This window comes from Pygocentrus nattereri, chromosome 4, assembly GCF_015220715.1.
Source record: "Pygocentrus nattereri isolate fPygNat1 chromosome 4, fPygNat1.pri, whole genome shotgun sequence".
Lineage (NCBI taxonomy): Eukaryota > Metazoa > Chordata > Actinopteri > Characiformes > Serrasalmidae > Pygocentrus > Pygocentrus nattereri.
Genome location: NC_051214.1, coordinates 2,031,361 through 2,057,785, shown reverse-complemented (window position 1 = coordinate 2,057,785; position 26,425 = coordinate 2,031,361). Strand labels below are relative to the sequence as shown.

At 42.4% G+C, this 26,425-nt stretch overlaps 3 protein-coding genes across 3 annotated transcripts; all 3 read left to right on the top strand.

Moving 5' to 3' along the window:
• Positions 1-911: 911 nt before the first annotated feature.
• LOC108432788 (trace amine-associated receptor 1-like) lies at positions 912-3,747 on the top strand. Its single transcript, XM_037537818.1, has 3 exons — positions 912-976; positions 2,781-3,034; positions 3,107-3,747. The coding sequence occupies exons 1-3, from the start codon at positions 912-914 to the stop codon at positions 3,745-3,747; spliced, it is 960 nt and encodes a 319-aa protein (XP_037393715.1).
• A 7,226-nt stretch (positions 3,748-10,973) lies between these two features.
• LOC108432859 (trace amine-associated receptor 1-like) lies at positions 10,974-12,002 on the top strand. The gene is made up of 2 exons (XM_037537817.1): positions 10,974-11,296; positions 11,369-12,002. The coding sequence occupies exons 1-2, from the start codon at positions 10,974-10,976 to the stop codon at positions 12,000-12,002; spliced, it is 957 nt and encodes a 318-aa protein (XP_037393714.1).
• Positions 12,003-23,472: 11,470 nt separating this feature from the next.
• LOC108432860 (trace amine-associated receptor 1-like) lies at positions 23,473-24,501 on the top strand. Its single transcript, XM_037537816.1, has 2 exons — positions 23,473-23,795; positions 23,868-24,501. Exons 1-2 carry the CDS (start codon positions 23,473-23,475, stop codon positions 24,499-24,501), a joined length of 957 nt encoding a protein of 318 aa, XP_037393713.1.
• The last annotated feature ends 1,924 nt before the right edge of the window (positions 24,502-26,425 follow it).

The window sequence follows — 26,425 nt, the reverse complement described above, 5'->3', positions numbered from 1 at the left end:
AAAAGACTAAATATTAGAGACTAAAGTCTTTTTCCCCTGTGAATCGATCAGCAACAGAGACATGCTGTTTTAGGACTTTGTGCACTGAGATATTTAATTTTTTTTATTATTTTATGTAGTGATTTAAACCAAACACATAACAGTGAGTTGGATTAAGCTTTAGAAGTTGCTTTTCAGAAAGCTGTCATCTTTAATCTGATTTCTTTAAGCTAATAATAAACATATGCAGTCGAGTTGTAATTGGTCTGGCAACTGATCCATCCCAGTGTGTTTGTACATTTAGAGCTGCGTATGAAAATGTTGGTTAATGCAGTAATTTTCTCTTGGAAACCACCTGTCAGGTTTTTATGTTCATCCTGCTTTAGTACCCTTTGCTCCATGAAGAAGGCCTTGTCAGTTTCTGAGTAAGTTGAAGCAGAAGTGTAAAACAGTAGATCTAGATACAGTTTCACTGTCATTTCCTACCTACTGTTGTCATCAGAACACACAGACTTAAGTGTATAAGCACGAACATTTTTTCACACTATCTGATCTGAAGAGTGAACAACCCTTAAAAGATCAGTGAAAATTTCACTAAAAAATCAATGAAAAGCAGATTTCTTTAGGGATGTCTTAGTTGAGCTTTATGCTGATGGAGATTTTGAATGAATATTCCCTTAATCAGTAATCACATAGATTAGATGTTGTAATCAATAGGTAGTATTGGCTAACAGGGAATAGTTCTCTCACAAAGGGTCAACATTAGTCTGTCTGCATAGGTGATTCTAGACACTGGACAAGCCCCTGGGTTCACAGAGAGGCCTGTGTGTACCTACTGACCCAGTGAAGAGAGGGGCAAGTTGACCTTGAAAGGTAGAACAAGCTGGTAAAAACCTGTCGAAACAAGTTTGTAGGAGTGAGCTCATCATGCGATGGCCAAATTGAGGGACGAAGAGATGCACCTACTAGAGAATGAGCTAATGTCAAAATTTGAAAAGTGAGGTGGGGGAATATTAAACCTACCCCAGACAAACGGTATATTCAGATTCAGATTCCTTTATTGATCCCAGGGGGAAATTGCAGTTGTTACAGTTGCAGTCATTTATGTAAAAATAAACACTTTACTAATAATTTAAGACAATATAGAGAAATTTACAGTATGTACACCAGATTTAAGTACTTAAGAATATAGTAAAGTGGCGGTGGTTGTGGTAGTAAAATGTAGGGTGCTAGAAGGAGAGTTGAGTGCAATGGTTTGATGGGCATATCACGTGTTCAAGGATGCTGCCGGAGGAGTTGAGAATAGCACGTGCAGCTCGCTGCTACTGCTGAGACGGAGACGGCAGAACTCATGCTTGGCAAGAAAACACTGCAGCGAGCAACACAGTGCTATGCAGTGGAGGAGCTCGAGGAGGAGACAGTGTGTCAAGGGCCTCTTCAGTGTCACTGCTACAACCAAGCGTTATTTCCCACCCCATGGAAGGTGACACCTGACAACTGGGAAGTGACGATTGTCCAACTCAAGTCTATCGCCGACGGTCTAGTTGATGTTTAGAGAAGGAAACAGCTCCTGGTTGTGGTGGGGGACCTGAGCCAAGTGAACAATCTGTGGTTTATACTTACACAGGATGCATGCAGTTTCAAAATAAAGGACAAAATATTAAGTCATTTTCTTCCTGTGAATCGAGCAGCACCAGAGACATGATGTGGTAGTAGCCAGTGCTCTGAGCCATTTATGAACTTTTATATGCAGTGCTTGAAACAAACACACAACTATGAACTGCATTGAGCTTTTGAAGCTTTTGAAGTTACTTAACCTTTGGAGCGATTTTGCTTGTCAAAAAGATGCCATCTTGAGTCCACTTTCTTTAAGTTAAAAACACACGTATAATCAAGTTGTAATTGGTCAGTCAACTGATCTAGCCTAGTATATTTGTTAATATTTAGAGCAGCATATGAGGATCTTGGCTAATACAGTAATTCTCTCCTGGGAACTGTGTGCCAGTTTTTATGTGTTTCCTGCTTTATTATGCTTGATTCCATAAGGAAAGCCTTGGCATTTACTGAGTAAGTTAAAGCATATTAATTTTTTCCTAAAAATTACATTGGATGTTTATTTTTATTTAGTTAAATTACAGTCCACACTCTCTGCTCTGAAAAGACACAAAATCAAATAAAAATCAGTAAACAGCCAATTTCTTTAGGGATGTCCCCAGTGTAGCTTTTTGCTCTAAAATCATGTCCTTGAATATTGAAAATCATCCCTTTGTAGGTGAGATATTCTGGACTGCCAGTTAATGCCAGTGTGCATTGTCCTTTGTTGCGTGATGTAATGATGTTTCTCATGAGGATAGTTAGTGTTTTAGTGGAAAGGTGTACACATTAATAAGAGTATAAATGAAAGCTGCTCCCATGTCTGTGGGGTTTTGCCCTTGTGTGCAGGCAGATATGAGGTCTTAAGGATATTGTGCATCGAGGTTTCAATGTCATATGGTGTCTGACTTACTAATATTTGTCTCTAGTATTTGTGTCATGTTCTAATTATAACAAAAGGATGAAGAATGAAAATATATATCTCTTAGATATTCCATTAATGTTTTAAAATATAAAACCTTTTCAGAGGTACCTTGCTATGAAATATAATGTTGAAATCTACAAAGATATTAATTGCTGACCATAATAATAAGAATTTCTGATTCTATCCACAGCGGGTAAAGCGCACCTGAAATGACTGACTTACAGAACAACTTACTCCAAAATGGGAGCTTGAGAAATACTTCTTGTTATGAACGTCATCCTAGTTCATGTCAGAAGTTTTTCTATCCACTGGCTGTGAGATTTGTAATATATCTCATTCTTGGTGTTATTGTTCTTCTTACAGTACTTGGAAATCTTGTGGTGATCATAGCCATAACTCATTTTAAACAGCTGCACACACCAACTAACTACCTCACTCTCTCTCTGGCTGTAGCTGACCTGCTTGTAGGAGGGATTGTGATGCCCCCTTGCATGATACGCACCATGGAGACTTGCTGGTATTTTGGGACTACGTTCTTTAAAATACACAGCAGCCTTAACATTATGTTGTGCTGTGCTTCTGTTTTAAATCTTACATTTATCTCAATTGATAGATATTATGCAGTATGTCACCCCTTGCTGTACCACAGTAAAATGACTCCTCTTACCACTCTGTTCATGATCGCTGTTTGTTGGAGTGTTTCTGCTGCTGTGGGATTTGGGGTGATTTTTCTAGAGTTCAGTAATCTTGGCCTTAATGCTCACAGTGATATTATATGTGAGAGTGGATGTATGGTGCTTCTAGGACCCATAACAGCTTTGATTTTGTCAGTGTTCTCTTTGTACATCCCTACCGTTGTCATGCTAAGCATATATTTCAAAATCTATCTTGTAGCACAGAGACAGTCACGTTCAATACACAGTACACTTTCTCAAACGAATACCTCTAAAGGGCAGTCAAGCATTAGTAAGGCAGAGAGAAAAGCCACCAAAACTTTAGCCATTGTTATGGGAGCATATCTAGCGTCTTGGGCACCACTTTTAATCTATAGCATTGCTGAAATGAATCATGGTTTAAGTAGCCCACTGCAGTGGTTTGATTTCTTTGGCTGGATTGGTTTTTCAAATTCAGCATGCAATCCCATTGTGTATGCTTTCTTTTATGCATGGTTTAGAAAGGCCCTCAAAGTCATTCTATATGGCAAAATATTTAGACATAATTCATCAAAAACAAAGTTGTTTTCAGAATAGAATATTCCTGGTCGTTGTTTCATTTGGTTTCTTTTTTTTTTTTTACCTCAATTTTTTTTGTCCTCTTTTTCTACAATAGTTCCATCTGAAATACAAAATGTGGAAATCTATTTTAGTAACTGAAGCCCTTTTTATGTACAAATTTTATATTAATTTTTGAAGAGAAAATATTGTACTGCTCAAATATTTTATGTCCACACAAATCTTCACAGATATTTAGCTGATTCAATAGTGATAATGTAATGAACAGAAACTTGTATAGTTTTTTGAGTCTTGTCAGTAAATCTGCCAAGATGTTTGCAGGATCAAGAAGTCTACAACAGAAAAAGTAGAAAATGTGGAAATGTAAGCCTTATAGTAACATTTTAATGATTTTTTTTGCTAATGAATGAAAATTGATCCACCAAAATTTTGAGACCACACCATCTGAAGAACATGTGTATTTAACAAAACAGAACTGATATATATGCATATCAGCAATGTTTAGTGATAATATTGATAGTTGGTTTTCAACAGTTGTGTTTTTAAATACGTAAATGTTTTTTTTTTTTTGTCAATGTGTGCTGCCTTTATGCTGCTGTGTTCCATTTGAAACATGAAAGGTATATCTTGAGTTTTTGAGTTTCACAATAAAAGACAAAGTATAAAAAGTAATTTTCCTCCACTGAATCAATCAGTTGACACCCACTGAGCTTCTTTATGTGGACAATGATTTATTTTCTGTAAATATTGCACACATTTAACTTTCAAGACATTTTTATTACACTCAAAATTGATTCTTAAATTAAAAAGTGACAATATTATAAACTGTGATAATTGTTTGATGATTGTTATGATCATGTTTATTGCCATAAGTCTGGTAATAAATTAATCTTTCTGCTGTCTTTAATTGTCTTTGGGAGAGTGAACTCTTATCCCAGTCTGTGGGGCCTGGTTCTTTGCAGCTTCTTCTCATCCTCTACTGGCCTTGCCTCCCTCCACCATTCTGCATCCCCACTCGGTGAGACATACCTGGCACGCTGTTGGAGCTTGCTGCCACAGGGACCTACTTCTTTTCTCTGCTTCTCTTGCCAGTCCTGACATCTTTGTAACAGAGGGGGTTCTCAGAAGAAACTTAATGGAGTCAAGTTTCTGGTTCATACTTAGCTTTACTTTCAGCAGAAAATGGTATATAAAACAAAAGGGAAAACGCACTGTGTGCTATCTCTTGGCCCTCACTCTTACCTCACTAGGCTTCCTCTCCCCAACACACTTCACACTTCCTGGCCCCATCCTTCAGAATAAGACTCCCTTCAAAATACACACCGCGAATAAATATAGAGAATACGCAGCATAGAACTAACCTGCAAAAGGATTGCTGAACAGGCTACCCACTTTAGCTGGTTTAGTTTTAAACCAGCAAAACACAGGTGTATTCTGACACCACAGCATATTACATCATACATGTGTGCACTCACCAAGACAAATTCCTTGTATATGTAGCATAGTTGGTAAAGTAAAGTGATTCTGATTCTAAAGTCTAAGCTGATAGTTTGGTAAAGTTTTCTCCTGGTGACCATTCCATCTGGGCTGTGCCAAACCCCAGATCCTGGCCATAGACTCCCACTCCCTTGCTCATTTTAGAGTTTGTTCAAGTAATTGACAAATTTAAAAAACTCTTTCTGAGATGAACTGGGTGTATTAGAGCAGGAAAACATTACAATATGCAGGGCAGTGATATTCCAAGGACAGGATTGAGAGCCACTGCCTTGAATCACCATGCTGAGTGCCAGGAATTAATTGTAGTGATGTTTTGCACATCTTGATTAGACTTTGGAGCAGTGAAAATATTATCTAGAATTGAATCACACTTCTCTTATTTTTGGCCAGCAGAATATTACCTGTTTCAATCAATAGAGCGCATTATAAAGCTTCCTGGAGATCATAATGGTTTTTTCTTTCAGAAACTTGGCAACAACCTGGTGACCACTTCCATTTAAACATGCTGATGCCCCCAGGCTACAGTTATCTCTCAAAACTCCTCTGAAAGGGAGAGGAGGTGATCTGGCTGTAGTTCATCATTCCAGTTTAACAGCCAAAGAACTTTCCCTATTCAGTAGTACAACCTTTGAATATATTGCATTGAGGTTTACATACATACATTGCATACAGGTTTGTGAAAGGCACTATATAAATTCCTGACTGATAAAGATGCCAAAATTCTGGTTCATGCCTTCATTATGTCCCGCATTGACTATTGTAACTCCCTCTTTGTTGGTCTCCCAGTAAAGTCTATCCAAAAGCTACAATGCATTCAGATCCCTGCGGCTAGAGTTCACACCCATACTCAGCGTTCAGCTCATATCACCCCCGTTCTCTCTCAGCTACACTGGCTACCGGTCCCGTCCCGTATAAAGTTTAAAATCTTACTTCTCACTTTCAAAGCTTTGCATAATCTTGCTCCCCCCTACCTCAGAGAACTGCTGACCTCTTACACTCCCTCTCGCTCTCTCAGGTCTTCTTGCAATAACTTACTTGCTGTTCCACACACCAGACTTTCCACCTTGGGAGGGAGGTCCTTCAGTGCCATGGCCCCCAAACTCTGGAATTCTCTTCCTCAATCCCTCAGGGACTGCTCTTCTCTTTCCTCTTTCTCTGAGGTTCTCTGAGGTAGGGGGGAGAAAGGTTATGCAAAGCTTTGAAAGTGAGTAGTAATGACCTCTTACACTCCCTCTTGCTCTCTCAGTTCTTCTTGCAATAACTTACTTGCTGTTCCATGCACCAGACTTTCCACTTTGGGAGGGAGGTCCTTCAGTGCCATGGCCCCCAAACTCAGGAATTCTCTTCCTCAATCCCTCAGGGACTGCTCTTCTTTTTCCTCTTTTAAATCTGACTTAAAGACTTTTCTCTTTAATACACATTTTTCTTCCTCCTCCACTGCGTAATTTTTTCTTCTTTCCCCCATGCTAGGTGAAGCAACCTTAGGTTTGTGAAATGCGCTATATAAATGAAACTTCTTCTTCTTATTATTATTATTACCTTAACCCCATGAAACACTTTTAGCATGAATTGGAATGCTGACAGTTTAACCATTTGTTTTATTCTGGCATGGCTGATTTAAAAAGAAGGTATCCATCCATCCATCCATCCATCCATCCATTATCTTCCGCTTCTCCGGGGTTCGGGTCGCGGGGGCAGCATCCTAAGCAATGAGGCCCAGACCTCCCTTTCCCCAGCAACTTCCACTTCCTCCCTTGGGGGGATTCCGAAGCGCTCCCAGGCCAGCTGGGCGATATACTCACGCCAGCGTGTCCTGGGTCTTCCCCGGGGTCTCCTCCCAGGTGGACTTGCCTGTGACACCTCCCGAGGGAGGCATCCAGGAGGCATCCTAACCAGATGCCCAAACCACCTCAGCTGACTCCTCTCGACGTGAAGAAGCAGCGGCTCTACTCCGAGTCCCTCCCAGATGACCGAACTTCTCACCCTATCTCTAAGGGAGAGTTCAGACACCCTGTGGAGGAAACTCATTTCGGCCGCTTGTATTCGCAATCTTATTCTTTCGGTCATTACCCAAAGCTCATGACCATAGGTGAGGGTGGGAACGTAGATCGACCGGTAAATCGAGAGCCTTGCCTTATGGCTCAGCTCTTTCTTTACCACAACAGACCAGTAAAGAGCCCGCATCACTGCTGACCCAGCACCAATCCGCCTGTCAATCTCCCGCTCCCTTGTACCATCACTCGTGAACAAGACCCCGAGATACTTGAACTCCTCCACTTGAGGCAAGAGCCTATCCCCGACCCAGAGAGGGCTCTCCACCCTTTTCCGCCTGAGAACCATGGTCTCAGATTTGGAGGTACTGATTCTCATCCCGGCTGCTTCACACTCTGCTGCAAACCGATCCAGCGGAAGCTGAAGGCCTGATGTCCCCAATAGGAACACATCATCAGCAAACAGCAGCGATGTGACCCTGAGGTCACCAAACCGGACACTCTCCATCCCCTGACTGCGCCTAGAAATTCTATCCATAAAAATTATGAATAGAATCGGTGACAAATGGCAGCCCTGACGGAGGCCAACTCTCACTGGGAACGAGTCTGACTTACTGCCAGCTATGCGAACCAAACTCCAGCTTTGTTTGTACAGGGCCTGAATGGCTCGTAGCAAAGAGCCATGTACCCCGTACTCCCAAAGCACCTCTCACAGAATACCCCGGGGAACACAGTCGAATGCCTTCTCCAGATCCACAAAGCACATGCGGACTGGTTGGGCAAACTCCCATGAACCCTCCAGAATCCTGGAGAGGGTGAAGAGTTGGTCCAGTGTTCCATGACCAGGGCGGAACCTGCACTGCTCCTCCTGGACCCGAGGTTCGACTATAAGCTGGACTCTCTTCTCCAGTACCCTTGCATAGACCTTACCAGGGAGGTTGAGGAGTGTGATTCCCCTGTAGTTGGAACACACCCTCCGGTCCCCTGTTTTAAAAAGAGGCACCACCACCCCAGTCTGCCAATCCAGTGGCACTGCCCCCGATGTCCACGCAATGTTGAAAAGGCGTGTCAGCCAAGACAGCCCCACAACATCCAGAGCCTTGAGGAACTAAGGGCGGATCTCATCCACCCCTGGAGCCCAAGGAGCTTTTTAACTACCTTAGCGACTTTGGCCTCAGTAATGGACAAGCCTATTCCCATGTCCCCAGACTCTGCCGTCTCACTTGAGAACGTGTAGGTAGGATTGAGAAGGTCCTCAAAGTATTCCTTCCACCGCCCAATGATGTCTTCAGTCGAAGTCAGCAGCAGACAATCTCCATTATATACAGTGCTAGTGGCACACTGCTTTCCCCTTCTGAGTCGCCTGACGGTTTGCCAGAATCTTTTCGGAGCCTACTTAAAGTCACTTTCCAAGGCCTCACCGAACTCCTCCCATACACGGGTTTTTGCCTTGGCGACGACTGAAGCCGCAGATCGCCTGGCCTGTCGATACCTGCCGGCTGCCTCTGGTGTCCCACAGGCCAACCGTGCCCGGTAGGACTCCTTCTTCAGCTTGACGGCATCTCTCACCTGGGGTGTCCACCACCGGGTTCGAGGATTACTGCCCTGACAGGCACCAACTACCTTACGGCCACAGCTACAGTCAGCCGCTTCAACAATGGAGGAACGGAACATGGCCCATTCTGAGTCAATGTTCCCCACCTCCCCCGATATCTGGTCAAAGTTCTGACAGAGGTGTGAGTTGAAGATCAATCTGACAGGTTCTTCTGCCAGACGTTCCCAGCAAACCCTCACTATACGTTTGGGCTTGCCTGGTCTGACCGGCATCTTCCCCCACCACCTGATCCAACTCACCACCAGGTGGTGATCAGTTGACGGCTCAGCTCCTCTCTTTACCCGAGTGTCCAAAACACATGGCCGCAAGTCCGATGACACGACTACAAAGTCAATCATTGAACTGCGGCCTAAGGTGTCCTGGTGCCATGTGCACTTATGGACATCCTTGTGTTCAAACATGGTGTTCGTGATGGACAAACTGTGGTTTGCACAGAAGTCCAAAATCTGAACACCACTCGGGTTCAGATCAGAGAGGCCATTCCTCCCAGTCACACCCCTCCAGTTCTCACTGTCATTGCCCACGTGAGCGTTAAAATACCCCAGTAGGACAATTGAGTCTCCAGGAGGAGCACTTTCAAGCACCCTTTCCAAGGACTCTAAGACGGCTGGGTACTCTGAACTGCTGTTTGGTGCATAAGCACAGACAGCAGTCAGGACCCGTTCCCCAACCCGAAGGCGTAGGGAAGCTACCCTCTCGTCCACCGGAGAAAACCCCAACATACAGGCACCGAGTCGAGGGGCTATGAGAAAGCCCACACCTGCCCGCCGTCTCTCACCATGGGCAAGTTCCAAAAGCCAGTTTCAGCAACCGAGGATCAGAACGCAAAGGCCCAAGGCTGTCTTAAATCTTACCTTCATCTTTGTTGAGCGATATTATGCAGTATGTCACCCCCTGCAGTACCACAGTAAAATGACTCCTCTTACTTCTCTGTTCATGGTCACTATTTGTTGGAGTGTTTCTGCTGCTGTGACATTTGGGATTGTGTTTCTGGAGATTCATGTTCAAGGCCTTGATGTTTACAGCGATGCTATGTGTGAAGGAGGATGTGTGATGATTCTAGGGCCCTTAACTGCTTTGGTGATGTCAATGTTCTCCTTGTACATCTCTACCGTTGTCATGCTAAGCATATATTTGAAAATCTATCTTGTAGCACAGAGACAGTCACGTTCAATACACAATACACTCTCTCAGATGAATACGTAAAAAAGACAAGCAACTGTTAGCAAAGCAGAGAGATATGCGATTGTTTGTCTGTGAAGCCATTCTGTTGTGATGAGTGCAGTATATGGTTTAGCATTGTCTTGCTGAAATATCCAAGGCCTTCCCTGATAGAAATGCTGTCTGGATGGGAGCATATGTTGTTCTAAATCCTCTACATACTGTTCAGCATTGATGAGGCCTTTTCAGCTGCCCAGTGGTCTTTTCAACTGCCCACACAATAGGCACTAATGCAACCCCAGACCAGATCAGACATGCAGGCTTTGAACTGTGTGCTGATAACGAGCTGGATGGTCCCTCTCCTCTTGAGTCTGCAGGACATGGCGTCTGTGGTTTCCAAAAATAATTTCAAATTATTTTTTCAAATCTGACCACAGTTTTCCATTTTGCCTCAGTCAATTTTAAATCAGTCTACTTTTTCACAGCGCTGTATACAGTTGTGATTAGTTTGTGATTTGTGTATGGTAATTATCGTTGGCTATCAATGGATCAGGAAATAGGAGTGATTTAGCAGAAGGGCGTTCCTGATGCAGGTCTGTCAGCCTATAAATAAAAGCTGCTCTTTCACCACAGCTGGCTTTGCCCCCATACAAGCATTGGTAAGGCTGGATACTGAAGTCATTAAACACAGATGGGGGAAAAAAGAGAACGTACTGTAATATTGTGCTGGTTTTTAATCTATTAGTAATTATAGCAGGGTTACCCAGCTATTCAGTGCATGATAAGCTTTTTTGCTGTTTTCAGTGAGTCTCTGAAACAAGTAGGAAATACGCCTGGAATTAGCCTTTTATTCTTTCCCACTATTCAAAGTGAATCCTTTTCACCAGTGTTTAATTAATGACTGCCTTGCATAATCGAGAAAACACTTCCTACACACTTCTTAAAGGCATATTTCCTTACATGCAAAGGAAAAAGGAATAATGGACATGAGCATTAGTCAAAATGGGAGCATAAGAAACATTTCTCTTTGTTATGAACATCATCCTAACTCCTGTCAGAAGTTCATCTATCCACTGGCCATGCGAGTTATTGTGTATTATGTCATTGGTGTCATTATACTTCTTACATTGTTTGGAAATCTTCTGGTGATCACAGCCATCACTCATTTCAAGCAGCTGCACACACCAACTAACTACCTCACTCTGTCTCTGGCTGTAGCTGACCTGCTTGTAGGAGGGGCTGTGATGCCTGCCAGCATGATACGCTCTGTGGAGACTTGCTGGTATTTTGGGAGTTTATTCTGCAAAATGCACAGCAGCTTTGCCATTATGCTGTGCACTGCATCTATTTTTAATCTTGCATTTATCTCTGTTGAGCGATATTATGCAGTATGTCACCCCCTGCAGTACCACAGTAAAATAACCCCTCTCACTACTCTGTTCATGATCACTGTGTGTTGGAGTGTTGCTGCAGTTGTGGGAATCATATATCCAGAGCTAAATGTTCAAGGTGTAGAAGCTTACAGTGATGTTATATGTAAAGGTGCCTGTGTGCTGGTTCTAGGACCCATGACAAGTTTATCAGTTTCTTTGTTCTCTTTATATGCTCCCACCATTATCATGCTCAGCATATATCTGAAAATATATCTTGTTGCACGCAGGCAATCACGCTTAGTCCGCAATGCTCTCTCTCATGTAAATAAATCCAGAGGGCAACGCAACGTTCAAAAGGCAGATAGTAAAGCAACTAAAACATTAGCCATTGTCATGGGAGGGTATCTCTCATTCTGGGCACCGTTTTCCATCTATAATCTCATTGTGACATTTGCTGGTTTAAGTGGTTCACCACAGCTGTTTGATGTACTTTGTTGGGTTGCTTTGTCAAATTCAGCGTGTAATCCTATTATATATGCATTCTTTTACAAGTGGTTTAGAAAAGCCCTCAAAGTCATTTCATTAGGTCAAATATTTAAGAGAAACTCCTCCAGAATGCAGCTGTGTTCAGAGTAGTACAAAGCAATAAAGCACCTTTCACAAATACAATGTTATACAGTGTTTTTTGCCTTTGTGAATTGTTTTAATATTTGACTGAATTTGTGTTTTCCTTGTCTGTCACACTAGTTTCAGTGTTTCATTATTATTTAAGACTTTGCATGAAAACATGCAGGCCTATGGGCTGGAACTGCATAACTCTGCTTTGCAGTATCACTTTCCTGAATCAAAGCTACAACATGAATGAATTAAATGAAAATTTCTCTTGTACTAACCCTATACAAATAGAGTCGCATACAAAACTTTCATCACCCCTGGTTTTTGTTCATTTTGTGAAGTGTAAACAAGTTAATACTTTCTCTGTTTGAACAAATGTAAGTTGCATATTCAGCAATAAAACTGTAATTGCATTAAAATGTGCAGAAGTATTTCCTCTTTATAGTGAATGCAGTACTGTTATCACAAAATGTTTCATTTGAACTGCTGCCATACTTCTACTATATTTGTGTTGCAACATAATAATAATAATAAAAAAAATATTATTATTACTAGTAGTAGTAGTAGTAGTATTTGTTTGTATCTTGGTATTCATTGTAGTTGCAAAATTTCAAATAGCTTAAAGCTGTGATGTAATTAAAAACTGGAAAAAAAATACTGCAGTATAAGTGAGTAAACAGCACTGCAGACGACAAGAAAAAATGTGCCCCAAATACATGAAACAACAATAATTAAATTGGATTTTAATGCTTTCAACACATATATCAAGCATGCATTCTTAGTGTTCTGTGGATAAATGATTTGCTTTTAGACGTCCTCAACTGGGCAAAGTAGTTTGAACAGGCTGTACATTTCAAACACATCACCAATGAAATCATCAAATCATAAATTCTTCCGTCATGTGTAACTGTGTCAATGAATCTGGTTAAGCTGACAGATATAACTGAATATATTTATCAGCATAGTAAATTAAATTCATCGTGAGAAATGATGTGACAGTAAAGTTGAATTAGAAATAGAATGAGGGCAATGCAAACAGTGGTACACCTTTGGTAGTAATTACAGCCTCAAGTCTTTTTGAGTATGATGCTGCAAGCATCTATTTTGGGCAGTTTCTTCTTTTTGGTTATTTTGGGCAGTTTCATTCTTCTTTGCAGAACCTCTCAAGGTCCATCAGGTTGGATGGGGAGAGTTGGTGCACAGCCACTTACAGATCTCTCAGAGGTCTCTGAATAGAGATGTTCGATCGGCTTCAAGTCTGGGCTCTGGCTGGGCCACTCAAGAGCATTCACAGAATTGTCCACTGCTTTGTCATTTTGGCTGTGTGCATAGGGTCGTTGTCCTGATGGTAGATGAATCTTCGCCCCGGGTTGAGGTCCAGAGTGCTTCGGAGCAGGTTTTCTTCAAGAATGTCTCTGTACATTGCTGCATTCATCTTCACCTGGACCGTGACTAGTCTCCCAGTTCCTGTTGCTGAAAAACAACCCCCAGCGTGATGCTGCCACCACCATGCTTCACTGTAGGGATGGTATTGGCCAGGTGATGAGTGCTGCTTGGCATTCAGGCCAAAGAGTTCAATCTTTGTTTCATCATACCAGAAAATGTTGTTTCTCAAAATTTTCGCAAACTTCAAGTGGGCTGTCTTGTGCCTTTTACCATAGGCAATTTTCAGGCCTGATTTGGTGGAGTGCTGCAGAAATGGTTGTCCTTCTGGAAGGTTCTCCTGTCTCCACAGTGCAATGCTGTCAAAGTGACCCTTCGGTTTTTGGTCACCTCTGTGACTAAGGCCCTTCTGCCTCGATCACTCAGATTGGCTGGGCGGTCAGCTCTAGGAAGAGACCTGGTGGTACCATACTTCTTCCGTTTATGGATGATGGAGGCCACTGTGCTCATTGGAACCTTCAGTGCTGCAGAAATTTTTCTGCTCCCTTTCTGCAGAGAGAAAGGCCACTAAAACATTAGCCATTGTGATGGGAGCATTTCTAGCATCTTGGGCACCACTTTTAATCTACAGTATTGTCAATATATATCATGATTTGAATAGTCCACCGCAACTGTTTGATTTCTTTGGTTGGATTGGATGTACAAAATTCAGCATGCAATCCGATTGTGTATGCATTCTTTTATGCATGGTTTAGAAAGGCTGTTAAATATATTCTAGATGGCAAAATATTCACAAACAAATTTTCAAGAACCAAGCTGTATTCAGAATAGTATATCAAAGGTCATGCTCAGTAAATTCATGTTCATGTTCACACCACTTTGTATTTATTTTATTTATTTTTATGAAAAACTGAATTGCTATGAATTTTTTTTAAAAACAAACAATCCTTTTTACTGACTGATGTTTTTATGTTTTTTTTAGTTGTACTCATGTATGTTTACTGGATATTGCACACAAATATATTTTACTAATATAGCATAGATAACACTTAGTCTTTTCAGTGCAGTTGACAGTATGTCCATAGTGGCATGAAAGACGTTTGCTGTCCTTAATTCATTTTTTATGTGAAAAAAACAGGCACTGCCCATTGACGCCCCTCTGCTTTAGGTGAAAGTGCGAAGGCTCTTCTCTTGTCAGACTTGCTAAACACAATACATCAGCCAGACACATTTGCAAGTAAAAATGTATCCTGAACCTTATTTAGCTGCATGGTGAGAGAGATTTTGCCGCACCAGATTTCAGCTGCCATGCACTATGTGAATCTGGAATGAAAAAGGATGCAGTGGCAAAGCTGCTGGTGGAAACGTCCTGCATTTAAACAGCTTGGAATTTGATTTTTTTTTCTAATGAGAGAACATCCACCAGCAGATCAAAGACAAAGCGTGTTGTAACAATTGTATATCTGTATATAGGCAAAAGTTATATTTTTCATTTCATGTTGTGATGTCTTCAGTTATTGATTTTCAAATTAAAAGATGAAATGTGAAAAGGCCATTTTCTTCCACTGAAATGATCAGCAACAGAAATGTGACATCAGAGACAGGTCAGTTCATCCTGGGCTGCTGGGCAAAAACCTTTTGTGGATCCCGTATGACCAGGAGTCTCAGACTGCATGGCCTGAGGTGTCTTGAAGACAAATTGCATGTTGGAATAGCCCTTGTATAAATAAAGTACAAACAGCCCATACCATGGCGTCATATTTAAACAATTCAAAGCCTCCTAACATCACAGATGTGTAGAAATATAACTATGCATAACAACTAACATGACAACTGTTTAATATTTTGGGAGTGTTGCCTTACAGACCAAATATTGTTTTAAAGTATTTCAACCAATGTAATGATCCCCTGTTGCATTTCTTACTTTTTTAGAATGCAAAATCCTTTTATTTAGCTTGAGGTTGGGTGTTACACAAGGCAATAACCATTTACTGCACCATGTAACTAACTGATCACCACCTTACCGTGGTGGAGAGGTTTGTGTGCTTGAATGATCCTAGGAGCTATGTTGTCTGGAGCAAAAGCTCCTGGTAGGCGCTCGCCAGCGACCGTCTGGTGGCCGGGCATTCACTCATGGTGCCCGGCTGGGCCCAGCCCGAAGGAGCTACATGAGTCCCCCCTCCCATCGACCCACCACCAATGGGAGGGGCAGTAGTAGGGGTTCGGTGCTTTGTGGATGGGGCAGTGTCCGAAGGCGTGGGCCTTGGCGTTCTGATCCTCGGTTGCTGAAACTGGCTTTTGGAACTTGGAACGTTACCTCACTGGCAGGGAAGGAGTCTGAGTTGGTGCGCGAGGTTGAGAGATACCGGCTAGATATAGTTGTAGTAAAGAAAGAGCTGAGCCATAAGGCAAAGCTCTCGATTTACTGGTTGATCTACGTTCCCACCCTCACCTATGGTCATGAGCTTTGGGTAATGACCGAAAGAACGAGATTGCGAATACAAGCGGCCGAAATGAGTTTCCTCCGCAGGGTGGCTGGACTCTCCCTTAGAGATAGGGTGAGAAGTTCAGTCATCCGGGAGGCACTCAAAGTAGAGCCACTGCTTCTCCACGTCTAGTTAGGATGCCTCCTAGACGCCTCCCTTGGGAGGTGTCACAGGCAAGTCCACCGGGGGGAGGATTTTAAATAATAATTTAATAATTATTTTATTTTAAATAAAATAATAAAATTCGTCCTCTCCATGGATCACCACCTTATCGTGGTGGAGGGGTTTGCGTGCTTGAATGATCCTAGGAGCTATGTTGTCTGGAGCAAAAGCTCCTGGTAGGGTCTACCATGGCAAACTGGTCCTAGGTGATAGGCCAGACAAAGTGTGATCCATAATCACCCCTATGAAAAGACAAGAACAGGATTTGTGTACCCTGCCTGGAACAGGGTTACCGGGGCCCCACCCTGGAGCCATGCCTGGGGGAGGGGTTCGCCAGCAGGCGTCTGGTGGCCGGGCATTTACTCATGGTGCCCGGCCGGGGCCCAGCCCGAAGGAGTTACATGAGTCCCCCCTCCCATCGACCCACCACCAATGGGAGGGGCAGTAGTAGGGGTTCGGTGCTTTGTGGATGGGGCAGTGTCCGAAGGCGTGGGCCTTGGCGTTCTGATCCTCGGTTGCTGAAACTGGCTTTTGGAACTTGGAACGTTACCTCACTGGCAGGGAAGGAGTCTGAGTTGGTGCGCGAGGTTGAGAGATACCGGCTAGATATAGTCGGGCTCACCTCAACACACAGCTTGCCTCTGGGTCCAATCTCCTTGAGAGGGGCTGGACTTTATTCTTTTCTGGAGTTGCCCATGGTGAGAGGCGGCGGGCAGGTGTGGGCTTTCTCATAGCCCCTCAACTCGGTGCCTGTATGTTGGGGTTTTCTCCGATGGACGAGAGGGTAGCTTCCCTACGCTTTCGGGTTGGGGAACGGGTCCTGACTGCTGTCTGTGCTTATGCACCGAACAGCAGTTCAGAGTTCCCAGCCTTCTTAGAGTCCTTTTATAGGGTGCTTGAAAGTGCTCCTCCTGGAGACTCTATTGTCCTACTGGGGGACTTTAACGCTCACGTGGGCAATGACAGTGAGATCTGGAGGGGTGTGATTGGGAGGAATGGCCTCTCTGATCTGAACCTGAGTGGTGTTCAGTTTTTGGACTTCTGTGCAAGTCACAGTTTGTCCATCACAAACACCATGTTTGAACACAAGGATGTCCATAAGTGCACATGGCACCAGGACACCCTAGGCCGCAGTTCAATGATCTACTTTGTAGTCGTGTCATCGGACTTGCGGCCATGTGTTTTGGACACTCGGGTAAAGAGAGGAGCTGAGCTGTCAACTGATCACCACCTGGTGGTGAGTTGGATCAGGTGGTGGGGGAAAATGCCAGTCAGACCAGGCAAACCCAAATGTATAGTGAGGGTTTGCTGTGAACGTCTGGCAGAAGAACCTGTCAGATTGATCTTCAACTCACACCTCCGTCAGAACTTTGACCAGATATCGGGGGAGGTGGGGGACATTGACTCAGAATGGGTCATGTTCCGTTCCTCCATTGTTGAAGCGGCTGACTGTAGCTGTGGCCGCAAGGTAGTTGGTGCCTGTCTGGGCAGTAATCCTCGAACCCGGTGGTGGACACACCAGGTGAGAGATGCCGTCAAGCTGAAGAAGGAGTCCTACCGGGCATGGTTGGCTTGTTGGACGCCAGAGGCAGCTGGCAGGTATCGACAGGCCAGGCGATCTTCAGTCGTCGCCAAGGCAAAAATCTGTGTATGGGAGGAGTTTGGTGAGGCCTTGGAAAGTGACTTTAAGTAGGCTCCGAAAAGATTCTGGCAAACCGTCAGGTGACTCAGAAGGGGACAGCAGTGTGCCACTAGCACTGTATATAGTGGAGATGGTGTGCTGCTGACTTCGACTGAAGACATCATTGGGCGGTGGAAGGAATACTTCGAGGACCTTCTCAATCCCACCGACACGTTCTCCGGTGAGGAGGTAGAGTCTGGGGACATGGGAATAGGCTTGTCCATTACTGAGGCCAAAGTCGCTAAGGTAGTTAAGAAGCTCCTTGGCGGCAAGGCTCCAGGGGTGGATGAGATCCGCCCCGAGTTCCTCAAGGCTCTGGATGTTGTGGGGCTGTCTTGGCTGACACGCCTTTTCAACATTGCGTGGACATCGGGGGCGGTGCCACTGGATTGGCAGACTGGGGTGGTGGTGCCTCTTTTTAAAACAGGGGACCGGAGGGTGTGTTCCAACTACAGGGGAATCACACTCCTCAGCCTCCCTGGTAAGGTCTATGCAAGGGTACTGGAGAAGAGAGTCCAGCTTATAGTCGAACCTCGGGTCCAGGAGGAGCAGTGCAGGTTCCGCCCTGGTCGTGGAACACTGGACCAACTCTTCACCCTCTCCAGGATTCTGGAGGGTTCATGGGAGTTTGCCCAACCAGTCCACATGTGCTTTGTGGACCTGGAGATGGCATTCGACTGTGTTCCCCGGGGTATTCTGTGGGAGGTGCTTCGGGAGTACGGGGTACATGGCTCTCTGCTACGAGCCATTCAGGCCCTGTACAAACAAAGCTGGAGTTTGGTTCGCATGGCCGGTAGATGATGTGGTCCTATTGGGGACATCAGGCCGTGAACTTCAGCTTTCACTGGATCGGTTTGCAGCCGAGTGTGAAGCGGCCGGGAAGAGAATCAGTATCTCCAAATCTGAGACCATGGTTCTCAGGCGGGAAAGGGTGGAGAGCCCTCTCTGTGTCGGGGATAGGCTCTTGCCTCAAGTGGAGGAGTTCAAGTATCTCGGGGTCTTGTTCACGAGTGATGGTACAAGGGAGCGGGAGATTGACAGGCGGATTGGTGCTGGGTCAGCAGTGATGCGGGCTCTTTACTGGTCTGTTGTGGTAAAGAAAGAGCTGAGCCATAAGGCAAAGCTCTCGATTTACCGGTCGATCTACGTTCCCACCCTCACCTATGGTCATGAGCTTTGGGTAATGACCGAAAGAATAAGATTGCGAATACAAGCGGCCGAAATGAGTTTCCTCCACAGGGTGTCTGGACTCTCCCTTAGAGATAGGGTGAGGAGGGACTCAAAGTAGAGCCGCTGCTTCTTCACATCGAGAGGAGTCAGCTGAGGTGGTTCGGGCATCTAGTTAGGATGCCTCCTGGACGCATCCCTCGGGAGGTGTCACAGGCAAGTAAACCTGGGAGGAGACCCCGGGGAAGACCCAGGACCCGCTGGCGTGACTGTATCGCCCAGCTGGCCTGGGAGCGCCTCGGAATCCCCCTTGGAGAGCTAGTGGAAGTGGCTGGGGAAAGGGAGGTCTGGGCCTCATTACTTAGGATGCTGCCCCCGCGACCCGAACCCCGGAGAAGCGGAAGATAATGGATGGATGGATGGAATAAAATTTGTTAATTTTATTTTAACACTTATCCACCTTTATGAAGGTCTTGATGTCTACTGGGCAAGTTGAATCAGGCTACATTTCTACTTTATATTCACTCATTACCCTCCTCTTCAAAGCACACTCAGATTTCAAATAACAGAAGTATATACAGTAGTAATCCAATATCCACTTCATTGTTTATATATGTATAATGATATACATTTCATTTTTTAGATATAAACTATTTTGTATTGTAATGAGCAGACTCACGTACTGGAAGAATGGCTTTTTTACTTAAGTGGCGGCATATACACTTAAGGTTGTCTTTAGAACCGCTACAAAGCAGGCAGATTACCATATACAACGCAAAATCAGTGCATTCTCATCTCACTCTTGTAACCTTGTATCTCTGTCAAATATCGAAAAAGAAAATAAATAGAGAGCCTCTGAGTTCCATCTGTGTCTTTAGCTGTAGAAATTGATGTCTCAAATTAAAAACTATGTACTTTAATAATTAAAATATACTTTTACACAAATTAACAGATCGGTATGTTAAGTGTTAAGTGGATTTCATTTTAAAGCTTTTTTTAATTTCACTTTTCGTTTGAGTTTACAGACGGATAGTAATTAGGCTCCAATTACAACTTACAGATCATGAAGAATTCTAAGTAATATCAGTCTACTCAAGGCTGTCTTCTAATCTGCAAGTGGTAAAAAAAAAGTCTGCTGTCTGCCTTCACAAATATTTGTGAAAGAATAGGTCATAGAATTTGAGAGTGGTATGGTGATTGGATGCCACCATTGCAACAGTTCATGAATTTTCTTCCCTCCGTAATATTCCATGATCAACTGTGAGTTGTATTATTGAAAAGAGGAAGTGTTTAGGAACCACAGCAACTCACCTACGAAGCATCAGAGCAGGGTCACTGAGTGCTGAAGCACGTAGCGCATGAAAGTCTGTTGACTCTGGAACTGCAGAGTTAACATCAGCACAAAAACTGAGGGCCTCAGTGTTCATGGCGTGGATTTCCATGGGTAGCTGCATGCAAGCTTTACATCACCAAGCGTAGGATGGAGAGGTGTAAAGCATGCTACCACTGGACTCTGGAGTCTGGGCTTGGTGAATGTCAGGTGAACGTTATTGACCGCATTGTGGCAACTGTAAAGTTTGGTAAAGGAGGGATAAATTAATGCGGCTGGTTTTAAGGGGTTGGCATAGACCCCTTAACTAAAGGAAAATCTTAATGCTTCAGCATAACAAAACATTTTAAACAATTGCATGCTTTCCACTTTCTGGGAACAGTTTGGGGAAGAGCCTTTTCTGTTTCAGCATGACTGAGACACAGTGCACAAAGCAGCTCCATGAAGGCGTGGCTGGGTGAGTTTGGTGTGGAAGAACTTATCGGGCCCTCACTCTCACTGACCTGAGCCCCATCAAATATTTTTGAGATAAACTAGAGCAGAAATTGTGAGACAGACCCTCTCGTTCAACATCAGTATCTGACCACACAAATGCTCTTCTGGTTCAATGGGCAAAAGTTCCCACAGACACATTTCAAAATCTTGTAGAAAGCTTCCTAGAACAGGGGAAGCAATTAGAGCTGCAAAGGGGAATCAACTCCATATTATTGCATATGGGTTCAGAATAAGATTCATTATAGCTCATGTAGATGTGTTGTGTAGGGGTCCCAATACATTTATCCATATAGCGTATGATAATTTGACCTTGGATTTGTGTTATGTGGGCCCACTCTCTCAAACACTCAAAAACACAGAAATCACAGACAGGTTCAATGCTTGGGAATATAGAGACCCAAAGACTAAATGGCCACTTTTACTACAGCAAACTAAAAGTGAGTGCCTTATTCGGTGGGTTTCTTAACAAAGTAATGGGGAAAACCGTTCTAGTGCGTTAATGGCTGTACAGCTGGTTTTAGTTGTATTTTCCCTGATGCATTAATGGTGATGCAGTTGATGCTAGTTGTTTTTCTGGGGTATCGTCCCTTGGAGCCAGAGGAATTCTGAGCCACTCACCAGCTCAGTGTGCTTTCTGGGTTGAAAGTAGAAATGTCTCCGTTGTGAGTGAGGTGGAAGGAGAGAGTAGCAGTCTTTTGACATCAGCAGATCATTTGGGCGGCTTTTTAGAAAGTTCAGAATGGCAAAGCTGTCAGAGTACAAGCCCACATACATGCAGGCCACTTGGCAAGGCTGGCTAGGTTAGAAAGCAAACAGACTTTCGTTGAGAAACTCTTCAAATGTATGCACAAAAACCCATTTGGTATGAGCCACAATTTCAGTGAACTTTAAGCACACACTATGCTACTTCATTTTCTGCTGCGCCACATCTCGTCCTTATTTTAGGTTATTTCTTTTGGTCAGTTCATCGTACAGTTTACACACAATGTAAATGCAAACGTGCCATTTTAAAAGTATGTAAATAACTGAAAAATGACCAAAGATACTAGGCTTTGTTATTGACAACAGCGATATTCATTATATATATATATATATATATATATATATATATATATATATATATATATATATATATATAAAGTGTACACTGCATACCTAGTTCTGCCATTTTATGGAAGGTGAGTTTTTCTAATTTCCTATGTGAAAGAGTAAAATCAGCCAGTTAACTGATTTACTTAAGTGTATTTGTATATTTACAGCTGCATATGAGAATGTTTCTTAAGCCAATAGTTGTATTTCTTGGTGTTGGAGATGCTATTTATATGTATTTGACCCTACATGTTATTTGACCCTATTTTTTCCTTGCTGTAAACCACCTGACCATACTCAGGAAGGGTTGGATAGTTACTGGTTGATACAATTTCATGAAAAATATTAACTCATTTAGATCATTTATTAACTTAATTGTAGCAACGTATCTCAAAAATGTTGGGACAGGGCCATGTCCACCATTGTGTAGCATTCCCTCTTCTTGAAACAACAGTCTGTAAACGTCTGGGAAGTAAGAGAGTGAGTGAGTAAGTGAGACCAATTTCTGAAGTTTTGGGAGAGGAATGTTGTCACATTCCTGTCTGATGTAGAATTCCAACTGCTCAACAGTCCTGGGTATTCTTTGCCGGATTTTTCGTTTCATGATGCGCCAAATGTTTTCTATTGGTGAAAGGTCTGGACTACGGACAGGCGATTGTTTGTCTGTGAAGCCATTCTGTTGTGATGAGTGCAGTATATGGTTTAGCATTGTCTTGCTGAAATATCCAAGGCCTTCCCTGATAGAAATGCTGTCTGGATGGGAGCATATGTTGTTCTAAATCCTCTACATACTGTTCAGCATTGATGAGGCCTTTTCAGCTGCCCAGAGGTCTTTTCAGCTGCCCACACAATAGGCACTAATGCAACCCCAGACCAGATCAGACATGCAGGCTTTGAACTGTGTGCTGATAACGAGCTGGATGGTCCCTCTCCTCTTGAGTCTGCAGGACATGGCGTCTGTGGTTTCCAAAAATAATTTCAAATTATTTTTTTCAAATCTGACCACAGTTTTCCATTTTGCCTCAGTCAATTTTAAATCAGTCTACTTTTTCACAGCGCTGTATACAGCACTGTAACAGAATATGATCTTATATTGCTCAGACATGTTTTTTTTAATGCACTGTTTTTCCTTTTTCCTATTTTCATGGCTTAGTAATATTTCCAGTATGCAGATGGACATGCCTATTATTTCAATAGATTGTAATCTGCCTGTGTGAATTTAGTTTGTGATTTGCGTATGGTAATTATCGTTGGCTATCAATGGATCAGGAAATAGGAGTGATTTAGCAGAAGGGCGTTCCTGATGCAGGTCTGTCAGCCTATAAATAAAAGCTGCTCTTTCGTCACAGCTGGCTTTGCCCCCCCATACAAGCATTGCTAAGGCTGGATACTGAAGTCATTAAACACAGATGGGGGAAAAAAGAGAACGTACTGTAATATTGTGCTGGTTTTTAATCTATTAGTAATTATAGCAGGATTACCCAGCTATTCAATGCATGATAAGCTTTTTTGCTGTTTTCAGTGAGTCTCTGAAACAAGTAGGAAATACGTCTGGAATTAGCCTTTTATTCTTTCCCACTATTCAAAGTGAATCCTTTTCACCAGTGTTTAATTAATGACTGCCTTGCATAATCGAGAAAACACTTCCTACACACTTCTTAAAGGCATATTTCCTTACATGCAAAGGAAAAAGGAATAATGGACATGAGCATTAGTCAAAATGGGAGCATAAGAAACATTTCTCTTTGTTATGAACATCATCCTAACTCCTGCCAGAAGTTCATCTATCCACTGGCCATGCGAGTTATTGTGTATTATGTCCTTGGTGTCTTTATACTTCTTGCATTGTTTGGAAATCTTCTGGTGATCATAGCCATAGCTCATTTCAAGCAGCTGCACACACCAACTAACTACCTCACTCTGTCTCTGGCTGTAGCTGACCTGCTTGTAGGAGGGGCTGTGATGCCTGCCAGCATGATACGCTCTGTGGAGACTTGCTGGTATTTTGGGAGTTTATTCTGCAAAATGCACAGCAGCTTTGCCATTATGCTGTGCACTGCATCTATTTTTAATCTTGCATTTATCTCTGTTGAGCGATATTATGCAGTATGTCACCCCCTGCTGTACCACAGTAAAATAACCCCTCTCACTACTCTGTTCATGATCACTGTGTGTTGGAGTGTTTCTGCAGTTGTGGGAATCATATATCCAGAGCTAAATGAGGCAGGTGTAGAAGCTTACAGTGATGTTATATGTAAAGGTGCCTGTGTGCTGGTTCTAGGACCCATGACAAGTTTAGCAGTTTCTTTGTTCTCATTATATGCTCCTGCCATTATCACGCTCAGCATATATTTGAAAATATATCTTGTTGCACGGAGGCAATCACGATTAGTCCGCAATGCTCTCTCTCATGTAAATAAATCCAGAGGGCAACCCAACGTTAATAAGGCAGATAGTAAAGCAACTAAAACTTTAGGCATTGTCATGGGGGGTTTTCTGTCTTTCTGGACACCGTTTTCTATCTATAATCTCATTGTGACATTTGCTGGTTTAAGTGGTTCACCACAGCTGTTTGATGTACTTTGTTGGGTTGTTTTGTCAAATTCATCTTGTAATCCTATTATATATGCGTTCTTTTACAAGTGGTTTAGAAAAGCCCTCAAAGTTATTTTATTAGGTCAAATATTTAAGAGAAACTCCTCCAGAATGCAGCTGTGTTCAGAGTAGTACAAAGCAATAAAGCACCTTTCACAAATACAATGTTATACAGTGTTTTTTACCTTTGTGATTTGTTTTAATATTTGACTGAATTTGTGTTTTCCTTCTCTGTCACACTAGTTTCAGTGTTTCATTATTATTTAAGACTTTGCATGAAAACATGCAGGCCTATGGGCTGGAACTGCATAACTCTGCTTTGCAGTATCACTTTCCTTAATCAAAGCTACAACATGAATGAATTAAATGAAAATTTCTCTTGTACTAAACCTATACAAATAGAGTCGCATACAAAACTTTCATCACCCCTGGTTTTTGTTCATTTTGTGAAGTGTAAACAAGTTAATACTTTCTCTGTTTGAACAAATGTAAGTTGCATATTCAGCAATAAAACTGTAATTGCATTAAAATGTGCAGAAGTATTTCCTCTTTATAGTGCAGGACTTTTATCACAAAATGTTTCATTTGAACTGCTGCCATACTTCTACTGTATTTGTGTTGCAACATAATAATAATAATAATAATAACAATAATAATAATAATAATAATATTACTAGTAGTAGTAGTAGTAGTAGTAGTATTTGTTTGTATCTTGGTATTCATTTTAGTTGCAAAATTTCAAATAGCTTAAAGCTGTGATGTAATTAAAAACGGGAAAAAAATACTGCAGTATAAGTGAGTAAACAGCACTGCAGACGACAAGAAAAAATGTGCCCCAAATACATGAAACAACAATAATTAAATTGGATTTTAATGCTTTCAACACATATATCAAGCATGCATTCTTAGTGTTCTGTGGATAAATGATTTGCTTTTAGACGTCCTCAACTGGGCAAAGTAGTTTGAACAGGCTGTACATTTCAAACACATCACCAATGAAATCATCAAATCATAAATTCTTCCGTCATGTGTAACTGTGTCAATGAATCTGGTTAAGCTGACAGATATAACTGAATATATTTATCAGCATAGTAAATTAGAGTCATTGTGAGAAACGATGAAACGATGTAAAGTTGAATTAGAAATAGAATATGAGGGCAATGCAAACAGTGCTGTGTTTCTCTGTTGGGGGTAGGCACAAGATGGCAAACTGGGTATTCTATTGTATTTAATGGAACAGCAATTGGAAAATTCTGTCCCAGCCAGTCGCAATGTTACACTGCCTGCAGCAGTAAGTAGAAAGTTCCTTTGAAACTTTAATTTTCTCATTTTTAAAAAGTTTTTTTCTATTTAGTAATGGGAGCCTAAATCTCTAATCAGAAGGAAGAAGCAACTGGAAATTGAGTGGCTGACAGTTAAAAATGGACCTTAATTTTGAAGTGACTGAATAAATATATTAAAGTGGTAGGCCAGTTTAGCACCCAGACTCCTTTAATACAGAGCCATGCTGTTGTAATACATGCAGAATGTGGTTTTAAGCAGGCCGTCCATGAAAAGACATCATCTAGATTACAGCATGTTACCAAACCATATGTCATTCAGCATTCACCATGGTGCCTTAACGGGTGTGCTCGTCACCCATGCCATGTACACAACCGCACCACTGTACCATCATGGATACTGGCTTTAGCCCGGAGGACACAGTGTCCATGATTTCCAAAAAGAATATTAAATTTTGATTTGTCGGCCAGCAGGACACTTTTCCACTGCCTCTCAGTGCATTTTAAATGAGCTCTGGCCCAGAGAAGGTGGCAGTGTTTCTGGATCCTGTTTATATATGATTTTTTTTGTGTGTTTTAGATCCAAAGATCACAAACAGCAAATACTGGCTTTTGTCCTTGTCCCTTGCATATAGAGATTTCTCCAGATTCTCTGAATATTTCATTATGTACCATAGATGATAAAAAGCATAAAAAATTCTTTGGTACACTATATGGCCAAAAGTATTCACTCGTCTGGCTTCAAACACATATGAACTTAAGTGACATTCCATTCT

Coding starts and splice junctions, on each gene's coding strand:
- LOC108432788 (XM_037537818.1), top strand. CDS start 912: ATGGCCAAATTGAGGGACGAAGAGATGCACCTACTAGAGAATGAGCTA. Junction 977..2,780: donor CTAATGTCAAAATTTGAAAA/GTGAGGTGGGGG, acceptor ACGTCATCCTAG/TTCATGTCAGAAGTTTTTCT. Junction 3,035..3,106: donor GTATTTTGGGACTACGTTCT/TTAAAATACACA, acceptor TTATCTCAATTG/ATAGATATTATGCAGTATGT.
- LOC108432860 (XM_037537816.1), top strand. CDS start 23,473: ATGGACATGAGCATTAGTCAAAATGGGAGCATAAGAAACATTTCTCTT. Junction 23,796..23,867: donor TATTTTGGGAGTTTATTCTG/CAAAATGCACAG, acceptor TATCTCTGTTGA/GCGATATTATGCAGTATGTC.
- LOC108432859 (XM_037537817.1), top strand. CDS start 10,974: ATGGACATGAGCATTAGTCAAAATGGGAGCATAAGAAACATTTCTCTT. Junction 11,297..11,368: donor TATTTTGGGAGTTTATTCTG/CAAAATGCACAG, acceptor TATCTCTGTTGA/GCGATATTATGCAGTATGTC.